This window comes from Pteropus alecto, unplaced genomic scaffold (assembly GCF_000325575.1).
Source record: "Pteropus alecto unplaced genomic scaffold, ASM32557v1 scaffold314, whole genome shotgun sequence".
Classification (NCBI taxonomy): Eukaryota; Metazoa; Chordata; class Mammalia; order Chiroptera; family Pteropodidae; genus Pteropus; species Pteropus alecto.
The window spans coordinates 534,253-561,926 of record NW_006435849.1 but is presented as its reverse complement, the minus strand read 5'-3'; the positions used below and the strand labels follow the sequence as shown (position 1 = coordinate 561,926).

General features: G+C 51.2%; 1 protein-coding gene across 1 annotated transcript in view; it reads left to right on the top strand.

Annotated features, from left to right (window-relative positions):
* RYR1 (ryanodine receptor 1) overlaps nucleotides 1-27,674 on the top strand; it is a 106,811-nt gene that overhangs the window by 26,993 nt on the left and 52,144 nt on the right. Inside the window, exons 28-60 of the mRNA XM_006911738.2 lie at nucleotides 1,722-2,116; nucleotides 3,059-3,191; nucleotides 4,033-4,193; nucleotides 4,646-4,811; nucleotides 7,712-7,798; nucleotides 7,950-8,176; nucleotides 9,378-9,990; nucleotides 11,735-11,998; nucleotides 12,333-12,533; nucleotides 12,881-12,992; nucleotides 14,051-14,197; nucleotides 15,546-15,819; nucleotides 16,409-16,523; nucleotides 16,609-16,741; nucleotides 17,107-17,201; nucleotides 18,459-18,594; nucleotides 18,816-19,002; nucleotides 19,091-19,199; nucleotides 19,582-19,702; nucleotides 19,797-19,966; nucleotides 21,208-21,428; nucleotides 21,517-21,607; nucleotides 22,527-22,667; nucleotides 23,053-23,216; nucleotides 23,327-23,405; nucleotides 23,620-23,709; nucleotides 24,165-24,305; nucleotides 24,642-24,716; nucleotides 24,818-24,893; nucleotides 25,237-25,360; nucleotides 25,715-25,830; nucleotides 27,030-27,097; nucleotides 27,197-27,318. Coding sequence (XP_006911800.1) covers nucleotides 1,722-2,116; nucleotides 3,059-3,191; nucleotides 4,033-4,193; nucleotides 4,646-4,811; nucleotides 7,712-7,798; nucleotides 7,950-8,176; nucleotides 9,378-9,990; nucleotides 11,735-11,998; nucleotides 12,333-12,533; nucleotides 12,881-12,992; nucleotides 14,051-14,197; nucleotides 15,546-15,819; nucleotides 16,409-16,523; nucleotides 16,609-16,741; nucleotides 17,107-17,201; nucleotides 18,459-18,594; nucleotides 18,816-19,002; nucleotides 19,091-19,199; nucleotides 19,582-19,702; nucleotides 19,797-19,966; nucleotides 21,208-21,428; nucleotides 21,517-21,607; nucleotides 22,527-22,667; nucleotides 23,053-23,216; nucleotides 23,327-23,405; nucleotides 23,620-23,709; nucleotides 24,165-24,305; nucleotides 24,642-24,716; nucleotides 24,818-24,893; nucleotides 25,237-25,360; nucleotides 25,715-25,830; nucleotides 27,030-27,097; nucleotides 27,197-27,318 — 5,354 coding nt within the window. The remainder of the gene's footprint in view (nucleotides 1-1,721; nucleotides 2,117-3,058; nucleotides 3,192-4,032; nucleotides 4,194-4,645; nucleotides 4,812-7,711; nucleotides 7,799-7,949; nucleotides 8,177-9,377; nucleotides 9,991-11,734; nucleotides 11,999-12,332; nucleotides 12,534-12,880; nucleotides 12,993-14,050; nucleotides 14,198-15,545; nucleotides 15,820-16,408; nucleotides 16,524-16,608; nucleotides 16,742-17,106; nucleotides 17,202-18,458; nucleotides 18,595-18,815; nucleotides 19,003-19,090; nucleotides 19,200-19,581; nucleotides 19,703-19,796; nucleotides 19,967-21,207; nucleotides 21,429-21,516; nucleotides 21,608-22,526; nucleotides 22,668-23,052; nucleotides 23,217-23,326; nucleotides 23,406-23,619; nucleotides 23,710-24,164; nucleotides 24,306-24,641; nucleotides 24,717-24,817; nucleotides 24,894-25,236; nucleotides 25,361-25,714; nucleotides 25,831-27,029; nucleotides 27,098-27,196; nucleotides 27,319-27,674) is intronic.

Below are 27,674 nucleotides of genomic sequence, written 5' to 3'. Positions count from 1 at the left end.
TGTCTGATGTTTCCCCATAATTAGGTTCAGGTTCTGCATATTTGGTAGGAACACCACGGCCTGATGCAGGATACCAGGAGGCATCTGATGTCACTATATCTTATTACTAATCATGTTAACATTCACTGTTTGATTAAGATGTTATCTGCCAGGTTTCTGCACTGAAAAGTTACTATCTTTCTCTTTGTAATTACTAAGTAATTTTGGGGGGCATTTTAAGACAAGGTAAAAATGGGAGGGTTTTAAGCAGGGGAATATCCAGTTTAGATTTGGGTTTTGGAAAGGTCCCTATCGACAGTGGATTGTAGGAGGGAGGAGTGGAGGCAGGTAGACCGGAGAGGTGGCTGGGGTGGGAGAGGATGGTGGAATAGATCCGAACTTCCCAATTCCTGCCACTGCCAGATGATGTTCTCAACCCAAAGACCAGAATGCTAGACAATAGTGAGAATGAATAAACTCACATACACACAACCATGTGGATGAATCTCGCAGACATAATGTTGACTGAAAGAAGTCAGACGCAAAAGAGCACAGACCATGGGATCCCATTTGTACATAGATCAAGAACAGGCAAAGCTAATCTGTGGTTTGATAAGTCAGGAGGGTGTTACTTTGAAAGGATAACTCAGACATTTAGTTACTGTGTGCACAGATCACAGGAGGGAGACACTCAATGGACTGTTGTCAAGAAGTAAAGGCCGAACAGGATTTATGAGAGAGAGGAGACCCTGCAGGCAGTGTGGGAACAGCCAACTTTGGTTACACAGTTTTGGGGTGAATTCTTTGGCTGGTGAGGACCACAGAGGTCTATCTCAGCAATCAGTCCTTGAGGAGGTCAACTTAGGGAGGGCATCAAAGAAAGAAACCGCTCCATCTGGTTACGGAGTCTCCAGAAAACTTTTGAGAGTCTGTACTTGGAGGGCACAGGACATGCATCTGTCCTCTACCAGTTCCGGTCTCTCATTTAGGCATTTCCCTCATCAGAATCCCTCATGGTCTTTGGAGAGGTGGTGACTAAACAGGCAGCAAGGGGGCTCCTGGGGCCTTGGCTGTGCTCTGTTTCTCCTTCTGGGTGCTGGACACACAGGTGTGTTTGATCTGAAAACTCACTTTCCTGTTCACTTATGACGTGTGCACTTTTCTGAGTGTCATATTTCCACATACAAGTTTAACAAAAATTTTTCTGGGGAGGCTTTACATAACTCTGACCCTTCTGGGCTGCTCTCCCTAGAAATTAGGATGGCAAGGTCTTTGTTTTGTTCATTGCTGTGTTCCCAGCACTTAGAACAGTGCCTGACACAAAGTAGGTGCTCAGTAAATATTTGTAGAATGGACAGGTGGACAGATGGACGGGTGGATAGGTGGATAGATGTGTGGACAGGTGGATAGGTGAGTGGATGGATGGATAGATGGATAGATGGGTGGGGGGATGGCTTGGTCTGGAGTAAGGCCTGTGCATAGGTAGGTTTTAAAAGCTCCCCAAGTGATCCTAGTGTCTGACCAGGGCAGCCACTGCCCAGGCAAAGGTTGACAGAGGGCTGAACATACCCTATGGTCAAGCTGTGTGCCCCATGGAGAGCTCATCCACCCAGAGGAGGGGATACCTTTGGCTGACTCTCTCACAGGTGCTCTGAGGCCTAATGGTGGCTCCGTGTGTAACCAGGCTTAGGACAATGGCCTAGCCCATCCACCAGGCTCCGTGCTTCCTGCACCCCCCACAGGTGGCCCGTATGGACGGCACTGTGGACACTCCCCCCTGCCTGCGCCTGAGCCACCGCACCTGGGGCTCCCAGAACAGCCTGGTGGAGATGCTCTTCCTCCGGCTGAGCCTTCCAGTCCAGTTCCACCAGCACTTCCGCTGCACTGCAGGGGCCACCCCGCTGGCGTCCCCCGGCCTGCAGCCCCCTGCCGAAGACGAGGCCCGGGCAGCGGAACCGGACACCGACTACGAAAACCTGCGCCGCTCGGCTGGGCGCTGGGGCGAGACCGAAGGGGGCAAAGAGGGAACTGCCAAGGAGGGGCTGCCCGGGGCCACCTCCCAGGCTGGGGTAGAGGCCCAACCTGTCAGGGCAGAGAATGAGAAGGATGCCACCACAGAGAAGAACAAGAAGAGAGGGTGAGTCAAGGGCGGGGCAGGATGGAGCCTGTGGTCTGTCCTAGGACCCCAGTTAGGCAGCCTCAATAATTTGAGAAACCCCATTGTATCCTAAAGTGACCCCATATACTCTAAGTGAGTCAGAATACTCAGAGAGCCTTTCATGTCTCTAGTGAATGCCATATTTCCTGGGAAGATCTAATTTCCCTGAGAATGTAAAATCGGGTACCACGCTATACCTATGGAGAAGTCCACTGTCCTTGGGGTACCTGGTGGGCCTCAAAGCATTTCACCCAATGGACGTCATTAACTGTGAACACTAAAGGGGGGATCTCATTTTCTTGGAAGAGCTAACCATACCCTAAGGTATCGTGGTGAACACTAGTGGCCTTCTAAATTAAGGTCATTTCTGTGTCCCAAATGTACCCCCCCAGAAAAACTACTTCAGGGGAGACCTTCAAAAGGCATTAAACTTGAATTGAAATGAAATCTGCTTCTCCCCTACTATGGTGGTGGTTTTCAATGAGATGTAGCTCTGTGTCTTTTGAGGGATGTTTAGAAACGATGGAAGATTCTGGTTACCATAGTTTCAAGGGTGCTGCTGCTGGGGTCTCCAGGGATTCTACCTGCCTTCAGAGTACAAGACGGTGCTACACATGAAGAATTGACCTTTCCTAAATTCCTTTAGCACCTATATGAGAAACACATATGAGAAATGCTGACTTGGGGGAGCCACCATATGCCCCAAAGGGAACCTCCATGTTCCCAGAGGCACCTCTGAATTTGGGTGACCAAATATACACAAGCACAGCACCTCCAGAATGGATTAGGCTGACACAGTTGGGAATCATTCCTCTAGAGGCAAGGCCTTGGAGAACAGATGAGGGACATGAATGTTGTGGTGGGTAGGATGGGGGGCTGGGCTTGAGATCTGGTTTTCACACAACCTCTCCCCACCACCAGGTTCTTATTCAAGGCCAAGAAGGCCGCCATGATGACTCAGACACCAGCCACCCCCGCTCTGCCCCGACTCCCTCGCGAGGTGGTGCCCGCCGATGACCGTGATGACCCTGAGATCATCCTCAACACCACCACGGTGTGAACTGGGGACCTTCAACTTTGGGGACCCCTCAGCTTTCCAAATTCCATGCTCTGATCCGCAGTAACTGCCCATACCTGGAAACATCTCGATATGCACCAGAGGCCCCCAAATACAGCACACTCTGATTTAATCCTTTGAACCCCTAAATCCATATTGCTGGGAACACTATGAAGCTATAAGGCACATTGCTATAACTCCCAGGGATCCAAAAATTCAAGGGATAAACCAATATGGACTTGGAACCCCAACTTTACCCATGTAAACTCAATACCTTCAAATTTGATAGCTATCCTAGTATATTCCTGGGAACCAAAATTCACAATTATCTCAATCTAATTTTGAGATTCCCCAAATCTGGAATATTTTCTGAGACAAACAGCCTAATGGTTGGGATCATGGGTGACCTGGGTGCCACTCAGGTAAGTCACATGTTCGCTGTATGTTTTCTTGTCTACGGAAGCTCCATGGTTTTCCCATCAGCAAAATGGGAATAGAAATTGTATCAACATGATAGTGATTGTAAGAATTAAGTGAGTTAATTTGGAAGCTAATCAGTGAGCTATTCATCAATCTTTATTAATAACTTTGCTGTAACCTAGGGAGGGATTCGAATTCGGGCATATCACAAAATAGTCCCAAAGGATCCCCAAATTTAGAAGTATCTCAGTAGACACAGAAACAAAAAGACATAGATCCAATGGTTCTCCAATCCGGCAACTTCTTGTTCAACCATCAGAAGACACTGAGAATCCAGAGAAACCCACTTAGAGTCCCAGGGGAGTCCTGTGTCACCTTTCTTCCGAACTGACCACTGGTCCCTCCTTTGTCTCTCCAGTACTATTACTCCGTGAGGGTCTTTGCTGGTCAGGAGCCCAGCTGCGTGTGGGTGGGCTGGGTCACCCCCGATTACCATCAGCACGACATGAACTTCGACCTCAGCAAGGTCCGGGCAGTGACGGTGACAATGGGGGACGAACAAGGCAACATCCACAGCAGGTGCCGGGGAGGTGTGGGGACTGTGGGGTGCGGGAGGTCAGCACTGGGCACCTTGCTCAGAACATTTCATGCTCCTTCTTCTCTCTTCCTGTTTATTTTCCTACAATGGCTCCTGCTCTGTTTTTCCCTCCTCTCCTTTTCCATTTCTTCTTTTCTGTTTACTCTTCCTTTGTCATCTCACCCTCCTCTTTCTACGTTACCTCCCTCCTCTTTTCTCTCCTCCTGCTCCCCTTCTTTCTCCTCCTTCCAGAACCCTCCACCAGCTCCTAAGAATTCTAGCTCCAAGGGGCTCAGGGTCTGGGGTGAGAGGTTCGGTGCTCATGTCTGCAGGTGGTAGGAGTTTGGGGATGGGCTCTGAGGTTATGATATTCCAGGAGCTCAGGGAAGGGGGTGTCCAGGGTCCAAAAGCCTCTGCTGAGGATCTGTGTACTGACCACCCCTCTCTCCTCCAGCCTCAAGTGCAGCAACTGCTACATGGTGTGGGGCGGGGACTTCGTGAGCTCTGGGCAGCAGGGCCGGATCAGCCACACGGACCTTGTCATTGGCTGCCTGGTGGACTTGGCCACTGGCCTAATGACCTTTACAGCCAATGGCAAGGAGAGCAACACCTTTTTCCAGGTGAGCCCAGTCTTGTGCGACTTAGCAGTAGCACTCTTATGTCCCGGCATCCTGGGACAACCCTCTCAGATACTCCTGGAGGCCGGAGTCAGGACAAAAACAGCACCTAGTCTGTCCTCAGGATAAGCCAGAGCTGGCAGGCCCCTGGGAGACTTCCTCATTGAACTACTCATTGAACTGAGGCCCAAAAATAAGGAGACAGGGCCTTGACCTTAGAGAGAGGTCTGTATCCCGTTAGGCTGGGTGCCACCAGTCGCCAATCAGGGAACACCCTAGGGTGGGCCAGAATCCTAAGGTAGGCTTTTCCCTTTAAACATTTTATTACGGAAAGTTTTTAACATAGCACAAAATGAAAGGAATTGTACAGCGAACTCCCATACACCCACTACCAAGAATCTACCATCCGCATTTACTACACTGGCTTTATCACATATTCATTCATCTACCATCCGTTAATCCATCTAAGTTGGATGTTTAAAAACTTTACTTTGAATGGAAAACTTAAAAAATATACAGAAATAGAATAGCATAATGAACCTCCATGTCCCCATATCACAGCTTCAATTATCATCCGTTCACGGCCAGGCTTCCTCCATCCCTACCCCCATTCCCGCCCTCACTCCCACACCAACCAGATGACTTTAAAGGAGATCCCAGACTTCACATCGTTTCATCTCTTTTCAGTATGCATCTCTAAAAGATAAAGATTCTTTTAAAAACCATAACCGCAATACCATTATCATCTTTTAAAAACCTTATAATTCTTAAATATCACCAAATATCCAGCCCATGTTCAAATTTCTGTCTCGAAAACGTCTTTTTACCATTTGTTTCTTTGAACTGGAATCAAAATTACGTCATGTATTTTAATTAGTTGTGATGTCCTTTGATTCTCTTTTCATATATTTATTTCCCCATCCACCCCGCTCTCTTTCTTTGAAATGTATTGTTGAAGAAACCAGCCTGTCTGTCTTTAGAGCTTTGTTCCTCAGAGTGTGGTCCTTGGACCAGCAGAGTCTGCATCATCTGGGAACTTGTTAGAAATGTAGAATCTCTATGAAAAGATGCTCGACATCACTAGTCATCAGGGAAATGCAAATTAAAACCACCATGAGATATCATCATGCACCTATCAGAACGGCTACCATCAATGAATCTACAAACAACAAGTGCCAGTGAGGATGTGGAGAAAAGGGAACCCTTATGCACTGCTGGTGGGACTGGAAAGTGGTGCAGCCACTGTGGAAAACAGTATGGAGGTTCCTCAAAAAATTAAAAGAAATACTACCATATGACCCAGCAATTCCACTTCTGGGTATTTATCAGAATAAATCCAAAACACTGATTTGCAAAGATATATGCACCCCTATGTTCACTGTAGCATTATTTACAATAGCCAAGATATAGAAGCAACCTAAGTGGCCATCAATTTACAAATGGATAAAGAAGGTGTGGTACATATACACAATGTAATATTACTCATCCATAAAAAAAAAAGAATGAAATCTTGCCCTTTGCGACAACATGTCTGGACCTAGAGTTATTATGCTAAGTGAAATAAGTCAGACAGAGAAAGAAAAATATTGTATGATTTCAGTTATATGTGGAATCTAAAAACAAAACATACGAACAAGCAAAACACAAACAAACTCAGGTACAGAGAACAAACTGATGGTCACCTACTGGAAGCGGGGTGGGGGCTGGATGATAAAGGTGAGGGGATGAAGTACAAACTAGCAGTTATAAAAACAGTCACGGGGGTGGAAAGTACAGCATAGGGAGCATAGTCAGTAATATTGTAATAACTGTATGGGGTCAGATGGGTACTAGACTTATCTAGGGTGATCCCTTGGTTAGGTATATAAATGTCTAATCACTATATTATACATCTGAAACTAGTATAATAGTGTACGTCAACTGTAACTGAAAAAATCTTTTTAAAAAATGCAGAATCTCAGGTCCCACCCCAGACCCGCTGACTCAAATCTGCGTTTTAACAAATCCCAGGAGATTCTTGTGTATGTTGCCATCTGAACAGTGCTGGCCTAGTTTCCCACAGACAGATCTGGCTGCCACATCCCTGTGGTGTCCTTTTTACATTTTCCTCTGTCTCCTGTATTTCCTGGAAACTGGAAACTGGGTCCAGAGGTTAGATTAGATCAGGTTCGGTTTGGGCAAGACTGCTTCCCAGATGGTGGAGGCTGAGTGGGTTCCACTGGGAAGATCGGAGAGGCCAGTCAGACGACGCTTTCTGGATTTTAGAGAATGAGTACGTTTGGGAGAGAAACGAGAATGGCATTCATGGGAGTGTTGCAGAAAAATCAGACTGGTTAGAAACCAAGCACCACTCGGAGAGTTGGAGAAATCAGATTTATTACACCGGCTGCCCCAGAAGAGCTAGCCAGGGGTAACCTTGCTATACAGACCATGGGAGTTGCTATGGGTTACAGACAGTCACAGAACAAAAGATTTTCAGACAGGAACTTAGGCAATACATCTGTTATCTAGACAGAACAAGCAAAAGGGAGAATGAGTCTTTAGTTAATTTTGAGGTTACCTGCCCTATGGCCTATGCAGCAAGCTATCTACAGACGCAGAACAAAGAGCTGATTATAAGGTTAGCCTTTTGAGTGGAAAATTCCTCTTCAGTAGGAGGCATGATGTTCACAGAGGCCCAGGCAACAGGTTGACCCGGGGGAGTTGGAGGAGGTTGTCCCGGCTGGATCAGAGGTAGTGCATCCCAAGGGTGACCTCAAGGCCATCGTGGAGCCTGCAGTGGCCGAGCTTGGATCTGCAGACACCAGCAGGATCGGCATAGGGCAGTCAGCCCCTGGGGTTTGGGTTCCAGAGTCCCACTTCCAGCTCACCCTTCCTCACCCTGCCCTCTTCTCCCTTGCCAGGTGGAACCCAACACGAAGCTCTTTCCTGCCGTCTTTGTCCTGCCCACACACCAGAACGTCATCCAGTTTGAGCTGGGGAAGCAGAAGGTGAGAGCGCAGTGATGGGGCAAGGCAGGAGGTGCGGCAGGTCAGGCTGCCAGAGTGGCCGAAGGGAGGGGGCCATCCAAGAGGTATCTCCCTGGAAGCAGGGGGGCAGGACAGAGGGCTGGGTATCCTGACCCGTGTCCTGTGCCCCCAGAACATCATGCCACTGTCGGCCGCCATGTTTCTGAGCGAGCGCAAGAACTCAGCTCCACAGTGCCCGCCGCGGCTCGAGGTGCAGATGCTGATGCCCATCTCTTGGAGCCGCATGCCCAACCGCTTCCTGCACGTGGAGACACAGCGAGCCGGCGAGCGGCTGGGCTGGGCCGTGCAGTGCCAGGAGCCGCTGATCATGATGGCACTGCACATCCCTGAGGAGAACCGGTCAGGGCCAGCCCAACCACCCTGGGGTGGGGGGAGGTTCTGCAAGCCCCCTGAGGTCTGGGTCCAACTCAGTGCCCCCCATCACTACCTCGGGATTCCAGGCAACACACTAGAAGGCCCTAGACCTGCCTTACTGTCCCCAGAGAACACCCCAGGGAGCCTTAGATCCATCACAGTGGACCCCTGACCCATCTTAGGGGACCCTAGACCCTTCTCAGTAGACCACAGACAACATCTCAGGGGCCCAGACCCACATCATGGGGCTCCAAACCCATCATAGGGAGCCCAGACCCACATCGAAGAGCCTACACAACACCCGGGCGCCTCAAGTGCACCTCAGAGGGTCCCAGACATGACTCAGAGAGGCCTGGATGCACCCCAGGGCCTCTCAGACACACCCAGGGGAACTTTGGATGTATTCCGTGGAGCTCCCCAACCCACTCCAGGCAACCCAGACACACCTGGGTGGTGATGTATTCACATGGATGCGGGAATGCCCTTAGGACTGAGGACAGTCAGGGACCTCAGACTCACTCTGGGCGGCTTCTAACATACCTCATCTTTCTTTTATTCATTCATTCGACAAACAGCTCTGAATTCCTATGTGACCGGTGTCATTCTGGGCTGGAGACACCAAGCCCTTGTAAAAAGACACTCTAGTAATGTGCATATACAACTCAGCAGGCTCAGACTCATCCTTAGGGGCCCAGACACACCCATCTATTCATTCAACAAACATTTATTGAGCACTTACTATATGCTAAACCTTGTTTAGGTGCTGGGAATATAGCAACAAAATAAAAGAAAAAAAAAAAAACAGGCAGATATATCCTGCCCCAGTGGCATTTACATTCCAGTGGTGCTCAGACATAACTCAGGTACTCAGACCTGCCAGAGAGGAGTTCAGGCCCAATCCCAGCTTCCCAGATACATCTCACCAGATCTTCTCTGTGGAGTCTGATACCTGAGAGCGCCAGACCTTCTCAGGGCTTCCTCAGACCCCTTAAGGATTTCCAGAACCATTGAGACTCCTAGACCCAGCTCTACAGACCTCGCAGAACCTTGGCCCAGCAGAACACTGGGATTCCCCGCTGGGATCAGCAACACTCACCTAAACGCCTCTTTTCCTTTCTGTGGTCCGTGTCTGTCTCCCACCTCCTCCGCCCGCTCTGTCCCTGTCTGTGGCCCATCTCCCCTGCAGGTGCATGGACATCCTGGAGCTGTCCGAGCGCCTGAACCTGCAGCGGTTCCATTCCCACACCCTCCGCCTCTATCGCGCTGTGTGCGCCTTGGGCAACAACCGCGTGGCGCATGCTCTGTGCAGCCACGTGGACCAGGCGCAGCTGCTGCACGCCCTGGAGGACGCGCACCTGCCTGGCCCGCTGCGTGCTGGCTACTACGACCTCCTCATCAGCATCCACCTCGAAAGTGCCTGCCGCAGCCGCCGCTCTATGCTCTCCGAGTACATCGTGCCCCTCACGCCTGAGACCCGCGCCATCACACTCTTCCCATCTGGAAAAAGCGCAGATAATGGTCCCCGCCGCCACGGCCTGCCTGGCGTTGGCGTCACCACCTCGCTGCGGCCTCCACACCATTTCTCACCCCCCTGTTTCGTGGTTGCCCTGCCAGTTGCTGGGGTGGCAGAAGCCCCTGCCCGCCTCAGTCCCAGCATCCCTCTGGAGGCCCTGCGTGACAAAGCACTGAGAATGCTGGGGGAGGCGGTGCGAGATGGCGGACAGCACGCACGCGACCCTGTTGGGGGGTCTGTGGAGTTCCAGTTTGTGCCCGTGCTCAAGCTTGTGTCCACCCTGCTGGTAATAGCTTCCTCCTATTTCCCTCTGTCTCACCCTTCCACATTTCAAATAATTGGTTCATACATACATCAACCCCCCTCCCATTTATACATCCAACCACCCATTTGTCTCCTCATCCATACATCCTCCACCTTTCAGTTTTTCCCTCTATCATCTACTCATACCTCATTCACGTTTTCTTCCATCCATTCATCTGTCATCTGTTCATGTTTATTAATCTCTTCTTTCTATTCCTCTATCCAGCCAGCCATCTTGGTTCATACATACATCAACCCCCCTCCCATTTATACATCCAACCACCCATTTGTCTCCTCATCCATACATCCTCCACCTTTCAGTTTTTCCCTCTATCATCTACTCATACCTCATTCACGTTTTCTTCCATCCATTCATCTGTCATCTGTTCATGTTTATTAATCTCTTCTTTCTATTCCTCTATCCAACCATTATTCATCCATCCATCGATCCATCCATTCTCCACTCCCCTTCCATCCATCCATCTGTTCATTCAAACATACTCCCATCTTCCCATATGCATCTATATCTATTTATCCTTCCATTTCCACCCACATATCCATCCATCCATCCATCCACCTATCCAGCCATCCAGCCATCCCCCAATCTATCCAGCTTTCAATCTAGTTTTCTATACAGCCTTCCATTCATTCATACAGTCAGTCCATCCATCATTCCATCTACTCATTTATCCATCTACCCATTTATTTATTAATCTATATTTCTTTTTATACAACTGGTCGTCATCTTCCATTCCACCTGTGCATCCATCCATCCACCCATCTAAAGACCATCCTTTCTTTCATCTTTTACATACCTGTTCATCCATCCATGCATTTCTCTTCATATGCATGTATACCCATCCACCTACCCACAAATCCATCCAGCCACCTACACCCATTCATCCACTCACCAATCTACCCATTCTCCAACCTTCTATTCATCCTTTATTTCATGTACTTTTTCATTCACATACCCATCTAATAACTCATTTACGTATCCCTCTATCTAACTTTTCATACACGAACCTATTCACCTATCCATCCATCCATTCTCACCTCCTCATGGCTATTTACTCATCTATTTATTTACCTATCTACTAATTTACTTGCTCATGAGTCTATCAAACCACCTATCCACCTACCCACCTATACATCATTTATCCTTTGTCATCCATCCACCCATCTTTTCCTCCACCTTTACTTTCCCCTCTCTGTCCATTACCCACCCCTCCATCTCCCCTTTAACCCCCTACTATTCCATGTATTAATTCAGCCACCCAGCCACGCTGTCCTTCTCCCATTCATCCATCTCTCTCTTAACCAACTCTTCTTCCCTTTTCCACTTTCCTTCCATCTGTTAGCATTTTCATTATGTTCACTGAGAGCTGGCATATGCTAGGAGTTATAAGGGCCTCTATCGGGTGTAGGTGTGTTCCAGAGTCACATATGCTCAAGCGTGGGCAAAAAGATACTTATTTGTGAAGAAAGAGGTGCTCATATTTGTATATATAGTCTGGGCCATGTTGGTGGGACACAGGGTGTGGATCTAGGGAAATCTTAAGGAAGATGGATGGCAGGGCAGGGGTATGCTATTCCTACCTGTGGGGGGAACCATATAGCCAATGCAGGAATGAATCTGGCAAGTGCAGAAGAAGCAGGTATGGAAAGGGGACTTAATGATGGAGGCTCTGCAGGCTGCGGTGAAGGACCCAGGCTTTGTCTTGTAGGTGATGGGTATCTTTGGTGATGAGGATGTGAAACAGATATTGAAGATGATTGAGCCTGAAGTATTCACTGAGGAAGAGGAGGAGGAAGAGGAAGAGGAGGAGGAAGAGGAAGATGAAGAGGAGAAGGAGGAGGATGAGGAGGAGGAGGCACAGGAGAAGGAAGATGAAGAAAAGGAGGAAGAGGAGACAGCAGAAGGGGACAAAGAAGAAAGCTTGGAGGAAGGGCTGCTCCAGATGAAATTGCCAGAGTCTGTGAAATTACAGGTGGGCTGGTTCTTCCCATTTTCCTCCATCTATCTGGGCTGAGAGGCACAGGGTTTAGTAAGGTGTGAGTCTGGGTGTGTCCCCAGGCCGTGGGGAGCTGTGGGAGTGCATAAAGCAGTGGAGTGCTGCTGGCTCGAAATGATCTCTCTGGTTTCCAAATGGGATGTGAACTGGAGGGATGAGACCTTGGAGAAGTCTGGCTTAAAGATCCAGGCATGAGACATGGAGAGGGGACCAGGGCAGAACCAGGGAGAGGGGAGAGAAAGCAAGAAAAATTTCAAGGAATTCCTAACGGTCTCATTACCATCCCTCCTGTACATGGCTGTCCACACAGATGTGCCATCTACTGGAGTATTTCTGTGACCAAGAGCTGCAGCACCGCGTGGAGTCCCTGGCAGCCTTTGCAGAGCGCTATGTGGACAAGCTCCAGGGCAACCAGCGGGACCGCTACCACCTCCTCATGAAAGCCTTCACCATGTCTGCAGCTGAGACTGCCCGACGTACTCGAGAGTTCCGCTCGCCACCCCAGGAGCAGGTCCTCTGACCCCAGGCCCCAGTAGGCCTTGTTGTCTAAACCCCAGCCTCACCCTCTCCCTTACTCTGATCACTAATGATACTCGACCTCTAAGCCTGTGCTTGATCTCTGACCCTACTGATTTGCTTATCTCTTACTCTCCTGCCTCTCTCTGAATCGACCTGACCTCTGAGTCATCCAGACTGACCCTGACCCCTTTCACACCTCTCATCTCTCAGATATTCTTCATTAACTCACATTTGAGTCATGACCTTAGGCAAGGACTCACAATGAGATCTTTGATCCTTGACCACAGCGTTCCTATTCTGGGCCTCTGACCCTCATGTTCACCTTTGACCTTCTCCTAGATCAACATGCTAGTGCACTTCAAAGATGGCGAGGAAGTGGAAGATTGTCCTCTTCCTGAAGAGATGCAACAGGATTTGCTTGAATTTCATCAAGACCTGCTGGCTCACTGTGGTAAGGAGAGGGGATCAGAAAACCCTCCTCCCAAACTTTCTCTTGAGACTTCTCCTGAAGTTTCCCTGAAGATTTCCTGATCTTAAACATCTGTAGTATTGGTTATATAACTGTTGGTTGGTTGAATGAATGAATGAATGAATGAATAGATGTATTAGTAAACAGATGATGAGAGGAAGGATCTGTTTATATGGATATTTGGTGGATGTGTATATAGATGGATGGCTATAGGCAAATGGATGAGAGCAGAGACATGGTTGGCTAGAGGGAGGGATGGATGACCTTCATTGTTCCTGATGAGAAGTCTCAATCCTTCTGAGATTCCCTTATAATGTGTTGTTTTTCTCTGGCTGGCTTTCAAATTTTTCTCTTTGCCTTTGCCTTTAAACAGTTTGAGTATGAGTGTCTAGGTGTGGAGCTCTTTGAATTTATCCTGCTTAGAGTTTGTTTAGTTTCTTGGATGTGCAGATTAACATTTTCCATCAAATTTAAGACCTTTTGGTCATATTTCTCCAAGGATTTTTCTGCCCCTTTCCCTTCCGGGATTCTCATTATGCATATATTGGTACATTGGATGGTCCCACAGGTTTCTGAGGCTCTGTTAGTTTTTCTTCCTTATTTTTCTGTTCTTCAGACTGGATAATCTCTATTGTCCTACCTTCAAGTACATTGATTCTTTCTCTACCAGCTCAAATATGTGGCCTTATCTAGTGATTTTTAAAATTGTTCCTGTACTTTTCAACTCCAGAATTTTTGTATTATCTACCTCTTTATTGATATTCTCTATTTGATGAGTCATTGTCATCATACCTCTCTTTAATACTTTAGATACGGTTTCTTTTAGTTCTTTGAAGATATGTACAGTAGCTGATTTAAAAGACAAAGGCTTCACAAGTGAATAAATGAACAAACATATGGACATATTAAGAAAGAAATGAAAAACTCCATGAATGCACCCATGAGTGAATGAACAGATGAAGGACTGAAGAAGCGAATGATTAAGCAGATGAGTAAGCAAGCAGATGAGTGACACGCCCTCCTTTCTTGACCACCTCCAGGAATTCAGCTGGAGGGGGAGGAGGAGGAACCAGAGGAAGAGGCCACCCTGGGCAGCCGCCTAATGAGCCTGTTGGAGAAAGTGCGGCTGGTGAAGAAGAAGGAGAAGAGCCCTGAGGAGGAGCTGCCTGCTGAGGAGAGCAAACCCGGTGAGGGCCGGGCCATGAGGGCGGGGGCAGGGTGGGCTGTGGCCCAGGCGTGGGGCCTGCGCCGTGTGTGTTGGACCAGGGTGGCATACAGCCCTCCAGAGCAGAGACACATCCAACCTGGGGATGACGGCAACTCCTGCACCTCTGTGGCTCCCATGTCCTTCTGGCTTTTTGTTTTTCTTTTCTTTCTTGGTGAAATGATTACCATGCTGAGGGATTAGAAAAGCAGTTATGATAAATGTTGGGCCAATGGGTCATTATGCAAACTATAGATAGAGTCCCTGGCATTGGTACAGGGCTTATTCCACGATATTCATGAAACTTCTATTGGGCCAGCTCTGGGCCAGGCACTGGTGATGGGGCTGGAAAATACAGTAGGGGGAAGAGTCAAAGCCCCTGTCCTTGAAGAGTTTCGAATATTATGACAGATGCACATATACATAAACCACAATGTCGGTGTTCTTGGGTGCTAAGAGAAAAATGAAGTCGGGTGAGAGGAGAGAGAGGGACTAAGACGGAGGGAGTGAGGTGTGCAAAGGCTTAGGGAAGGATGATTGGTACAGAGGAAAGAGCCAGTGCAAAGGCCCTGAAGGATCCTGAATGGGCAGGATCTTACTTGGTGCCTTTAGAGGTTGTTGTGGCTGGAGCAGGGTGAGCAGGGGGAGAGGAGCAGAAGATGAGGTCAGCAGTGACAGGCCAGATTGTGTAGGGCTGCTGGAAGGACGGTAGGATTAGCACGTCACAAGTCATGAATTAACACCATCATTCAATGCCAGCGCCTACAGGTTTTTCTTAACCCTAAGACACGGGAGTCATCTGTCTTCTTCCTTGGAAATCCTGGGAAGGAAAAAGGTTGGGAGAGAAAGAGAGATAAATGGATGGTGGCTGTAGAAAAGGCAAGGCCTCAAGAGATAGCCAGGGAAAATATAAACGAGTTGTTTTGACATCATTTTCAAATGATTCTGAAATCCTCATAGTTTTTCTTTGTGTCTTTGACTCTTATGATAAAACGTTGGCGGTATTTTTACAGAGTAAATGGAATTGAGGCTCGTGCTTTCAGAGGGGCATAGTGAAGTGTTTATAATAGTGATCTGGTGTTCTGTAGTGATTTAATTTCTTTTTCCTCTTGAAACTTGTAGGGGGCCCTTATGGAAGGGGTATTGGGGTGAAGAGAACAGAGAGATTCCTCGGGCAATAGTAAACTGCCAAGATCCATGTACCCCTTGGCAGGTGGAGGATGGGGGCGGTTAGTAACTGAGAAGTCTCTGGAATAGGGGCACCTTCTTCATTGTTCAGGCTCAAGGCCCTGGCCAGGCAGAGTGTTCTAACCCTTGTGCCCTCATCCTAGAGTCACTGCAGGAATTGGTGTCCCACACAGTGGTGCGCTGGGCCCAGGAGGACTTTGTGCAGAGCCCCGAGCTGGTACGGGCCATGTTTAGCCTCCTGCACCGGCAGTATGACGGGCTTGGGGAGCTGCTGCGTGCCCTGCCCCGGGCGTACACCATCTCGCCATCCTCCATGGAGGACACCATGAGTCTGCTCGAGTGCCTCGGTCAGATCCGCTCGCTGCTCATCGTGCAGATGGGCCCCCAGGAGGAGAACCTCATGATCCAGAGCATCGGGTGAGGCACCGCCCCCACGCTTGACTCTGCACGGCTCCGGGGAAGGGTGGGGAGGCTTCCTAGCTCCAGCTAGTCCCCCTGGATCATGACCTCTAGATACAATAATGTCTCCTTCTGCCCCATCATATTCCTTATCCCAGCAGCTAGCCCACCTCCCTGGGTAATGTCCCCTCCCCTTATCTTTCCACCCACCCCCAGGGTAACAGCTCCCACTCACCTGTGACTCTTGGCACAAAGTTCACCCTCGCTGAGCCTCAGTTTCCTCATCTCAGATGGGGTGGAGCCATGCCCACCTCGTAGAGTTGCAGTGCATCTTTAGTGAGCTCGTGCGCATAGTAGTAGCATAACCATGGTATTGAGCACTCGCTCGTCGTCAAGTGTGCCTCATTCATTCACTTGGCAAACATTTATTGAGCACCTGCTGTGTGCCAGGCCCTTTATAGGAACTTGTGGTTACGATGGGCAGCATGACAAAGGCCCCCTCCTTAGGGGAGCCCACCTGGTGACAGCTTTCCCAAGGGTCTGGGAGCTGTCCCTGGACTTGGGCCTGGCCGACCCCTGGTGACCCCACACACTCCACCATCCACAGGAACATCATGAACAACAAAGTCTTTTACCAGCACCCGAACCTGATGCGGGCACTGGGCATGCACGAGACAGTCATGGAGGTCATGGTGAACGTCCTCGGGGGTGGTGAATCCAAGGTGAGGGGCCTGGGTGGGCCGGGAGGTCGGGGAAGTGAACCACAGAAGGCAAGTGCTGACCATTGGCCCACCCTGTCTGGCCCAGGAGATCCGCTTCCCCAAGATGGTGACGAGCTGCTGCCGCTTCCTCTGCTACTTCTGTCGCATCAGCCGGCAGAACCAGCGCTCCATGTTCGACCACCTGAGCTACCTGCTGGAGAACAGTGGCATCGGCCTGGGTGAGACCCCTCAAGCCCGGGCTGCCCCCCAGTGCCCACTCTTGGCAATACACCGGGCCCGCCCCACTCTCCGTGTCTCACTCACTCGTTCATTCAGCAAACACTCACTGCCCTGAGTGGCAGTGCTGGAGACACCCAGACAGCCCTGGGTCTGGCCCTCATGGGACTCACAGTGCAGCGGGGAAGACAGACCCACCCCAGACAGCAACAGCCCAGAGCGATCAGGCCTGGCACAAAGAAGCACAAGCTAGAGTAGGCACTGGACCCACGCTGGAAAGGGGTGGTCAGGGAGGGCTTCCCAGAGGGGGTAAGACAGGTGGTTACTCACCTCCAAAGAGCATTCTCGCCACCTCTCACCCCCACAGGCATGCAGGGCTCCACACCCCTGGACGTGGCAGCTGCCTCTGTCATTGACAACAACGAGCTGGCTTTGGCATTGCAGGAGCAGGACCTGGAGAAGGTGTGGAGCGGGGAGGCCTGGCCCCTGGATCACCTGCTGATTCGGGACCCATTCTGAGGGGTGATTCTGGAGGGTCCAGGACCAGATCAGAGGGGGAATAATTTTCGGGGAAAGAATAGGACCCAGTCACTCATTCATGGGGCTGGGGGCAAATCCTCGCTCCACTCCACTGGCTGTGTGGCCTCGGCACACTTCTTGGCCCTGTCGCCCCTGCTTCTGTGTGCAGTGGCGAACGGCATGGGCTCTAGAGTTCAGCAACTTAGACTCAACTCTCCTCACTCCTTTGCTGTGTGGCCTTGAACAAATGACCTAAATTCTTCGAGCCTCCATCTCCTCATCTTCAGAGTGAATATAATAACAAAAACAACTTCATAGAGTTGTTCCGAGGATTAAATGAGTTGATCTGTGAAAGCATTTACAGAACAGTAAGCACTCAATAACGGTTAACCACTATTATATTATTATTTATTTAACAAATATTTATTGAGCATATTCTATATGTCAAGACCTGTCCGAGGCAGTAAGGGTATGACAGTGATGGAGGCAGTCAAAAATCTTTGTCCTCATGAAGCTGACGTCCTAGCTGGGATTATAAAGAAGATGAATAAGTGAAATACATGATATATTAGTTCGTGAAAAGTGGTAAAGGAAAAAAGTGAGCAGGGGAGAGAAACATCAAGTGTCAGAAAGGTGTCCAAGTTGAGACGAGAGTGGTCAGAAAAAGCCTCACCAAGAAAGTAGCATTTAGGTAAAGCTCTGATGGTGGGGAGGGGCCGTGTAGAAATCAGGAGGAAGAGCATTCCAGACAGGGGAACAGCTGGTGCAAAGGTCCTGAGGCAGGAGTGTGAACTTCATGAGTTTGAGGAACAGCAAAGAGACCAGCGTGATTGGAGCAGAGAGAGCAAGGGATGAGTGGTGGGAGGTGAGGGCAGGAGGCGACAGGGGCAGATTGTGTGGAGGGTCCTGTGGGCCACAGCGAAGGTTCTGGCTTTTACGCTGAGTGAGGGTTCTGAGCGGGGGTAACACTGGACCTGATTCAGGTGTCTGACTATGTGTTGGACAGCCTGGGGGTGCAGGGAGCCCAGGGAGGCCACTGCAGTGGTCCAGGTGGGAGATGGGAGTGGATGATGAGCGTTATTGTTTGCTGAAGGATTGGAGATAAATCAGACTGTGGAGCTCCAGGGATGGGCAGACCAGAGCCTTGGGGAGGAAGGTAGTGTGGATCTGGCCCCCGGCTGAGCCCCGCTCTGCCCCCAGGTGGTATCCTACCTGGCGGGCTGTGGCCTTCAGAGCTGCCCCATGCTCCTGGCCAAAGGGTACCCGGATATCGGCTGGAACCCCTGCGGCGGTGAGCGCTACCTGGACTTCCTGCGCTTCGCTGTCTTTGTCAACGGTGAGGCGGGTGGTGGCGGTGGTGGGTCGGAAGGTTGGGGTCACCGGCCAAAGCCTCCCTCGAGTGTGACCCACTTCTCGAGCCACAAGCCTGGGCAGGGGGCAGGTTCTGGAGGCAGACGGGGGCCTGGTGTGAACCCTTGAGGTTCTGGGCCCTGGGCTGCCCGAGAAGGACCCCTGGGTAGTGGCTCACGAAGCCCCTGACCCTTCCCGCGCCGCCAGGCGAGAGCGTGGAGGAGAACGCCAACGTGGTGGTGCGGCTGCTCATCCGCAAGCCTGAGTGCTTCGGGCCGGCCCTGCGCGGCGAGGGCGGCTCGGGGCTGCTGGCTGCCATCGAGGAGGCCATCCGCATCTCCGAGGACCCTGCGCGGGATGGCCCAGGCGTCCGCAGGGACCGGCGGCGGGAACAGTGAGTCTCCCGCCCCCTCCCCAACCGAACAACCTGCCCTCCTGTGCCCCTTGCCGCCTCCCCCACATCACCCACCTTCCCCGTGCAGCTTCGGGGAGGAGCCCCCTGAGGAAAACCGAGTGCACCTGGGACACGCTATCATGTCCTTCTACGCTGCCTTGATCGACCTGCTTGGACGCTGTGCACCAGAGATGCATGTGAGACCCGAAGGCCAGAGGGGTGGGATGGGGCGCATGGCCAGCCTTGAACCTCTTCATTCAGGCAGTCAGTAACACTGGTTGAGCTCTCACTACGTGGGTGGTCCTGGGCTAGGCCATGCTGAGGACACACCAGTAACCAAGACAGCCTCCAGGTCCTGCTCTCCCAGAACTCACAGTTCAGTGAGGAAGGAGGGGGGACCTGGCCATGAGAGCTGGGGGTGGTCAGGGCAGTAATGGAGAAGCAGATGCAGGGGTCAGGGTTGGGACTCCCACAAGAGGAGTCTTGCTCCATCTGCCAGTGGGTCAGGGAGGGATAGAATGGAGTAATGACCAAATGGGGCACAGGCACCCCAGTGACACGCCCCCCCTCCCCCTTCAGTTAATCCAAGCCGGCAAAGGTGAGGCCCTGCGGATCCGTGCCATCCTGCGCTCCTTAGTGCCCCTGGACGACCTTGTAGGCATCATCAGCCTCCCGCTGCAGATCCCCACACTGGGCAAAGGTGTGAAGGGGCGGGACTCAGCAAGGGAGTGATGCCGGGGAGGGGGCGGCTGGGTCTGAAGGGCATCCCTGACCCCCTGCATCCTTGCCCACAGATGGGGCTCTGGTACAGCCAAAGATGTCGGCATCCTTTGTGCCGGACCACAAGGCATCCATGGTGCTCTTCCTGGACCGTGTGTATGGCATCGAGAACCAGGAATTCTTGCTGCATGTGCTGGATGTGGGGTTCCTGCCAGACATGAGGGCAGCCGCCTCGCTGGACACGGTGAGCAGCCCGGCCACCTCCCTCCCTCCAACGTGGGAAGAGCAGCGGCACACTTGTTTGTTCTGAAATTGTGTATATATTCTGATTCTCCTTTTCCCGCCATCAAGATAGAAAACAAAAACCAAGAAAAACTCTGAGTTCTGTGAAAGGGGGAATGGAAATCTCCAGCACCTCAGGTTATAAGAAATAATCATTCTCAGTGATCACTCAGCATCATGACCGATGCATGAAACCGTATGATTAACAGAAGGTGACAGGCCAAGTAAGATGAGGACTGAGAACTGACCACTGGTTTGGCCAGAAAGAGGTCACTGGTGACCTTGACGGGCAGTTTCAGTGAGGCAATGGGTTGAAAGCCTTACTGGAGAGGGTTTAAGGAGCCTGAGGGATGAGGTATGGGGGACACTGAGCATTGACAGTCTTTACACAGGTTGGCGACAGAGGAGCCAGAGGAATGGAGATGCGCTGGAGGGGTCAAGAGAAGGCTCTTCTTAAGATGGGAGAAATAATAGAAATAACTGTTGGCCATTAACTGGGAAAGCGAACGCAGGAACTTGAATCTATAGCTACCAGCTTGTCAGAAATACAGGGGGCAGAGGAACAAGTTTACTGACACCACCAGGAAGTGACTAGCCAAAGCCAAAATTATAAAATGACCTAGTTTCTTCCGCAATAAATAGTATTTTAAAAGGAAGGAAAAAGGACAGTTACAAATGAAAAGACTTAAGAGACCCGTCATCCAAATATAGTATGTTGACCTTCCTGGGGCCCTGATCCAAACAATCCCGAGACAATTGAAAAAAGCATATCATGAGTATTAAGACTGCTAATTGTGTGAGATGTGTTAATGGCAGCATGGAATGTTAAATAGAAATACTTGTCTGAATGGAGATATATTCTATATTTAAATATCTTTGGGCAAAATAGTATATGGCTGGGGATTGCATGGAGATATTACAGAAAAAAAGGTGGAGTTAGAGGAAATCAACATGCAGAAAATGGAAATCTGCAGAACAGTCTAATCTGGGTAATGGAGGCTTCCACACTCTTGTGGCTTCACATACTTTTGTGTGTGTTTGAAGTTCACATAGTTCAAAGTAATAAGGAAGTAGAGACCGGGAGCAGCAGGTTTGGAGGTAAGATCAGAAGCGTGGGCTGTTTGCCTAGAGTTGTCCTAGTGCAGGTGCCAGGGCAATCCCAGGAGCCTGCAGCGGGCCTGATGTCCCCATTCTGCGCCCCAGGCCACCTTCAGCACCACCGAGATGGCGCTGGCGCTTAACCGCTACCTGTGCCTGGCGGTGCTGCCGCTCATCACCAAATGTGCTCCACTCTTTGCGGGAACCGAGCACCGCGCCATCATGGTGGACTCCATGCTTCACACGGTGTACCGCCTGTCCCGCGGCCGCTCGCTCACCAAGGCACAGCGCGACGTCATCGAGGATTGCCTCATGGCGCTCTGCAGGTGCGTCGCGACCCAGGGGCGTGGGCCGGGCCGTGCGGTGGGGCCGGCCTTCCGGTGAGAGCCCATCCCCCGGTGAACATCTCCGCAGGTACATCCGGCCGTCCATGCTGCAGCACCTGCTGCGGCGCCTGGTGTTTGACGTGCCCATCCTTAACGAGTTCGCCAAGATGCCGCTCAAGGTGAGGGCAGGTGCCCTTTAGAGCGCTCATCTCCATGCCCCGCCCACCCGCTTGCTCTGCCCTCCGACTTTGGGACTCATTTGATTGTGCACTGCCCAGGCCAGTTAACCTGAGAATGTGAGGGCATTCTTTAGCATTTCGTTTGCACACTAGGATTCCTGGGACATTCACTTTGCGTCATTAGTGCCTCTAACACTCCCTAATTAGCGTCCAATTTCCTTAACAGTGAGCCAGCCCACACCTAAATTAGCATATATTTGCATGGGGCACACAACTTTTCCTAATTAGCATGCTTATTCTCTTGCCCAGACCACCAACCTCCTACTATTTAAATGAGTGCTTTCATTTGAATAAACAGTACCACAGCCATTCCGAATATTTGCACACTGTCTCTCCTATTAGTTTTTCATTCGCGTGCTATTTTGCATAAAGAGATACCCCCAACTCAGATATTGTCACTATTTTGCATAATACATCTAAATCAGCTCCTCTTTCAAATTCGCATATTGGATGTGGAGGCTCTCTTCCCAATTACCACATATTTGCATGGGGTGCCGCTTATGTTTCTATTTGGCATGATTCACATAAGAGCAGATCACTGTATCCATATGCCCATTTACTCAAGACCCTACTCATGGATTGATATCAGCATGCTTATTTGTGTAAAGCAGCACCAGACAGATCCAGTTCTTGTTTAATGCCCATCCCGACTCCAAATCAGAATGCTAAATTTGCATAATAAATTGTCCAGGACCACTCCCCAGTGAGCATAGCCTTCCCCTTCATTAACATATCATTTGCACCCACCCCTCCCTCAAAATATAAAAAGCACTGGCAGCTTCCCTGGGCTTCCCTGGACCTTTATTTGCCTGCCAACTCCACTCCCCTCACTGTGTGGCCCCTTCTTGCTCCCACCCAGCTCCTCACCAACCACTATGAGCGCTGTTGGAAATATTACTGCTTGCCCACGGGCTGGGCCAACTTTGGCATCACCTCAGAGGAAGAGCTGCACCTCACGAGGAAACTCTTCTGGGGCATCTTTGACTCACTGGCCCATAAGGTCTGGGCACCCAGGGGGGCCTGAAAGGAGCTTATTTCGAGGGGTTGGGGTCCAAAGTCAGGATCCAGACTGAAATTCCCAAGTGGGAGTCCAGGGAGGGAGGCAACTCTGGAGGTTTGGATCTGAATCTGTGAGGTCTCTGGTTTGGGTGTCGTGAAAGAGAGGATGGGCCTCTCATTTGAGGGCCTGGAGAGGGCAATATAGGGATGGTTTGAGGGTCCAGATGGGGCTGAAGTTTGGGTTTCAGGAAAAGAGATTATAATTCATGTCTGAAGGCTCAGGGCAGATAGTTGCTGATGGGAGGAATGAGTTTGAGGTCCTAGGGCTCCAAGATCTGAAGGCGCAGCCAGACCTGCAGTGACCCCTCCACCCCTGGCATCCCCAGAAGTATGACTCAGAGCTGTACCGCATGGCTATGCCATGTCTATGCGCCATCGCAGGGGCCCTGCCCCCAGACTACGTAGATGCCTCATACTCATCGAAGGCTGAGAAAAAGGCCACGGTGGATGCTGAAGGCAACTTTGATCCTCGACCTGTGGAGACCCTCAAGTGAGGCCTAGGGGAAGGAGGGGGTGGAGCCTGGGGGCTGGGAGAAGGAGAATGTGTCAGAGATGGAAGAAGGGGCCAGTCCCAACATCTGCTGACCTCTCCTCCAATAGCGTGATCATTCCAGAGAAGCTGGACTCCTTCATTAACAAGTTTGCAGAGTACACACATGAGAAGTGGGCCTTCGACAAGGTTGGCATCGGGGTCCTCCCCTCCCCAGGAACCTCCACCCCTGCCAACCTTCTTCAAGACCCCAGCTTTCCTGAGCTCCCTTAACTCTTCTGAAGCCCTCAGCCGCTCCAGGGTTCCCCTTCTGTGCCCCTTGGGCTGCTTTCTATGCCTCCTCCTACCCCCACCCCCAGCCCCATAGTGGCACTGCCTCGACCCGTCTCCTTCCCACCTTCAGATCCAGAACAACTGGTCCTACGGGGAGAACATAGATGAGGACCTGAAGACCCACCCCATGCTGAGGCCCTACAAGACCTTCTCAGAGAAGGTGACCAAGCCCTGGGGCCCAATGTTGGGGGTCCAAAATGAAACCTTCAAATTCGGGAGTTCAGGGATGAGTGAGTCTGCTCCATGGGCTTGGATCTAGCTGGGCCCCCACTCCATGGACGTGCCTTCCCTCAAACATAGTTGCCTCCCCTAGACCTGGCACTCCTAGTGTTCCTTCTGGAAGAGTCAGAGAGACTGGGTTTTATTTCCTGACCATACAACTTAAGTTCTCTGAGTCTCCTGTGTAAGATGGAGTAATGAGAGTTTGTTTGGGAGGCTTTGTTACAGAACAGAGAAGAGACCTGGGTTCGAATCTGACTGGACCACGTCTTAGCCACGTCCTCGGGGTTCGCCTCTTCTTGGACACTGGAAGCCAGGGAGGCCGAGCCATGGGCTCCTACCTCCACCCCTCTCTCACCCCGTTCCACCAACATCACTCCTTCCTGTCCACCGCAGGACAAAGAGATTTATCGCTGGCCCATCAAGGAATCCTTGAAGGCCATGATTGCCTGGGAATGGACGATAGAGAAGGCCAGAGAGGGTGAGGAGGAGAAGGTGGAGAAGAAGAAGACTCGGAAGATCTCCCAAAGTGCTCAGGTGGAAGCGGGGCCTGAGGGGAGGGCAGGGTCGTGGAGGGGCGGCGAGGGGCTAGAATAGGGGGCGGGGCCAGGAGAGTATGGGGCCAGGAAGGAGGTGAGGTCAGGGGAAGGGGATAGGCCAGGAGAAGGGTGCAGGTGAAGGCCCAGAGGTCGGGGAAAGGAGAAAGCTTGGTCTGAAAAACTGCGGAGGGCAGAGGTGAGGGAGCGGGTAGCTCAGAGACAGGGCCTTAAGGAGAGGGCGCAGAGCAGGGGTCTAGGGCCAGGTGAGGCGGGGTTGGGGCTTGGACTTACTGTTTAGTCCATCAACCGCCTCATCACTCCCTTATCCTCCCAGACTTACGATCCGCGAGAAGGCTACAACCCCCAGCCTCCTGACCTCAGCGGAGTTACCCTGTCCCGGGAGCTGCAGGTGAGACCCCAGAACCTTTACTTGAGGGCATGGAAGTGTCTGCTGGGATGGGGGCGGACATCCTCTGAATATGGGTCTTGACGCTATGCGTCCACTCCCAGGCCATGGCGGAACAGCTGGCGGAAAATTACCACAACACCTGGGGGCGGAAGAAGAAGCAGGAGCTTGAGACCAAGGGTGAGGGCGCCCATCCGACCCGGCATAGACCCCTCCTTCTCCGCAGTCCCCTAGTTACAGGTTCCGGAATCATAAAGGGCCTACGTTAGAGTTGTGAGGCGCTCATCTTCAACAATTGCTTTTACACCCCAGAACGTCCGTTTCTGCGTTTTTACAGTGGGGATAACAGCGTTTACTACGTAGGGTTGTGGTGAGGCTGTGCGCGCATCGGAAAGCAGTGTTTTGATTATGCTTATCTCTGTCTTTATTACTATAATTATACAAACTCTCAACTGAAGGACCCACTTCAGTGCGAGCGGGCGGGTCCTTCCCAGCACCCTGATTTCTGTCTTTGCCGCCCCAGGTGGTGGGACCCACCCCCTGCTGGTCCCCTATGACACGCTCACGGCCAAGGAGAAAGCACGAGATCGAGAGAAGGCCCAGGAGCTGCTGAAGTTCCTGCAGATGAACGGTTATGCGGTCACCAGGCACGTAGGCTGAGCCCTGGGCCTGGGAGCGGTGGGGAGCAGGGGCAGAACCTGCAGGGCAGAAGCCGGGAGAACCCAGGTGGGGGTGGCGGAGGAGGGGCCAAAGAGGGGAGGAGGCTAAGAGCGCGGGGACTCGAGCGTGGGGGCGGGGCCAGAGGGAGGCGGATGCTCCGGGGGTGGGGCCTGGAGAACTGAGGTGAGTCCAGTCCAGGGAGGAGCTAGAAACTTTGGGAGACCCAGGGTGAGGCAGAAGTCTGTAGATGCGGGGCCTAGGGGAGCAGGCGCGGGGCTGGAGGAGGGTGGGACACGGCGTTCTTGGTCTGGGCTGACCCCTCCCTCCGCCTTGCCACGCAGAGGCCTTAAGGACATGGAGCTGGATACGTCTTCCATTGAGAAACGGTTCGCCTTTGGCTTCCTGCAGCAGTTGCTGCGCTGGATGGACATTTCCCAGGAGTTTATCGCCCACCTCGGTACGGAGAAGTCCCTCCCTGATGCCCGCCCTACCCGGGACCCAGTTCATGCGCGTCTCCTTCCCCTCCTCGTCTAATTGCTGTGCCAAACAGTGTTCTCGGTGTCGATGATAAACAGCGAACAAGACAAAGATCCCTGTCTTGCAGCTTGCAATCCTGTGGGTGGATTCAGACAATTAACATCAGAAATAACCAAATCACTTGGCATGCGGAAAGGTGGTTAGTGTTATGGGAAGAAGAGCCCGCCGAGGAGTGTGGGGAGGGGAGGATTCCTGGATGACCTTGAAGGAGCCAGGGAGGGGGCAGTGGGGACAGTGGGGACGTCTGGGAGAGTATTCCAGGCAGAGGAACAGCCAGTGCAAAGGCTCTGAGAGGTCCCTGCTATCGGTATTAGGCCTGTGTGGCTGCAGCAGAGGACGGAGGAGGAGAGAGAGCAAATGGGGTCAGAGAGGCGACAGCAGCAGCTCCAAGAGTGGAGTTTCTTGAAAATACGTAGAGCTCACACTTATTAGAATTGTTTTGGGTCTTTATCTAGAAGGTTGGTGATGTTTTTGTGATCAGAAATATGCCGTAGGAACTCAACCCTTCTTTATATCAATTAGCCTATGGTCAAACTGGTTTCCTCATACACCGTTTTGCTTAGAGTCACGGTTTCTAAGAACCTGACGAGGGTGTTAAGTGAGGACTTACTGTATACAGACCTCCAAGGTGGGAGGAGATGGTGCAAGGACTTTCTCACAGTGCCAGGGACATAGCAAGTGTCTAATAATTGAAGTCGGCATTATTGTTTTAATAGAATTAATTATTACTATCACCATTATTATGTTTGATTTCTATTTTAACTTGAGCGATATCAACTTCTTGCTTCATTTGGTTCATCAGTCTTTTATTCCAAATTTACTCAGTTCTGGGTATTGGTGTTCAGGAAGAAAAGGCCTTGTGATAGGTGAGGAGGGGGGTGGTCCGTGGCCTTACCCCACCCCAGTTTGTCCTCTTTCCCATTTGCAGCCTCAGGAAGGGTTTGATCAAGGAGTTAGGAGAGCCAAAGAAAGGTAGGAGAGAGAGGTTTATTTCAAAGATAACAGAGGTGATTTCATGTCAAGAGTTTATTTCCCATCATATCCTAACTGCCTCGTCAGAATACCCTGAGTTCCCTAGCCTTGAACCCACAGTGACCCCTATTTGCCCTCCCCCACCAGAGGCTGTGGTCAGCAGCGGACGAGTGGAAAAGTCCCCGCATGAACAAGAGATTAAATTCTTTGCCAAGGTCAGAGGTGGGCTCAGAAGCTGGAGGGGGCCGGAGACTGGGTGGGCTCTCATCATCCTTTACCCAGTCTCCCTCTTCTCTTCCCCACCCCACCCCCAGATCCTGCTCCCTTTGATCAAGCAGTACTTCACCAACCATTGCCTGTATTTCCTGTCCACACCTGCCAAAGTGCTGGGCAGTGGTGGCCACGCCTCCAACAAGGAGAAGGAAATGATCACCAGGTGGGCTGCCCTGTGCTCTGTGACCCAGCCCCTTGACCTCACAGCATTGTATTCCTGGACCTTTTACTCTCAACCTTGAACCTTAGGGGTTCTGTCCCTGGGTACTGGGCACTGACCACTCTACCCTCAGAGGTGATTAAAGGGCTAGGGTGACCAACCGTCCTGGTGTGCCCAGGACTGAGGGGTTTCCCAGGACACAGGACTTTCAGGCAAACTGGGACGAACCGGTTGCCCTGTCAGAAAGGCAGACCAGCCTCCCCACCCCGCAACGTGCCAGTTATTGCCCCGTGACTTTCGAGCTTGCTCATCCCTCTGCCCCTCCCCACCCCTTCCGTCTCTTTTGTTTTCTTCCCCAT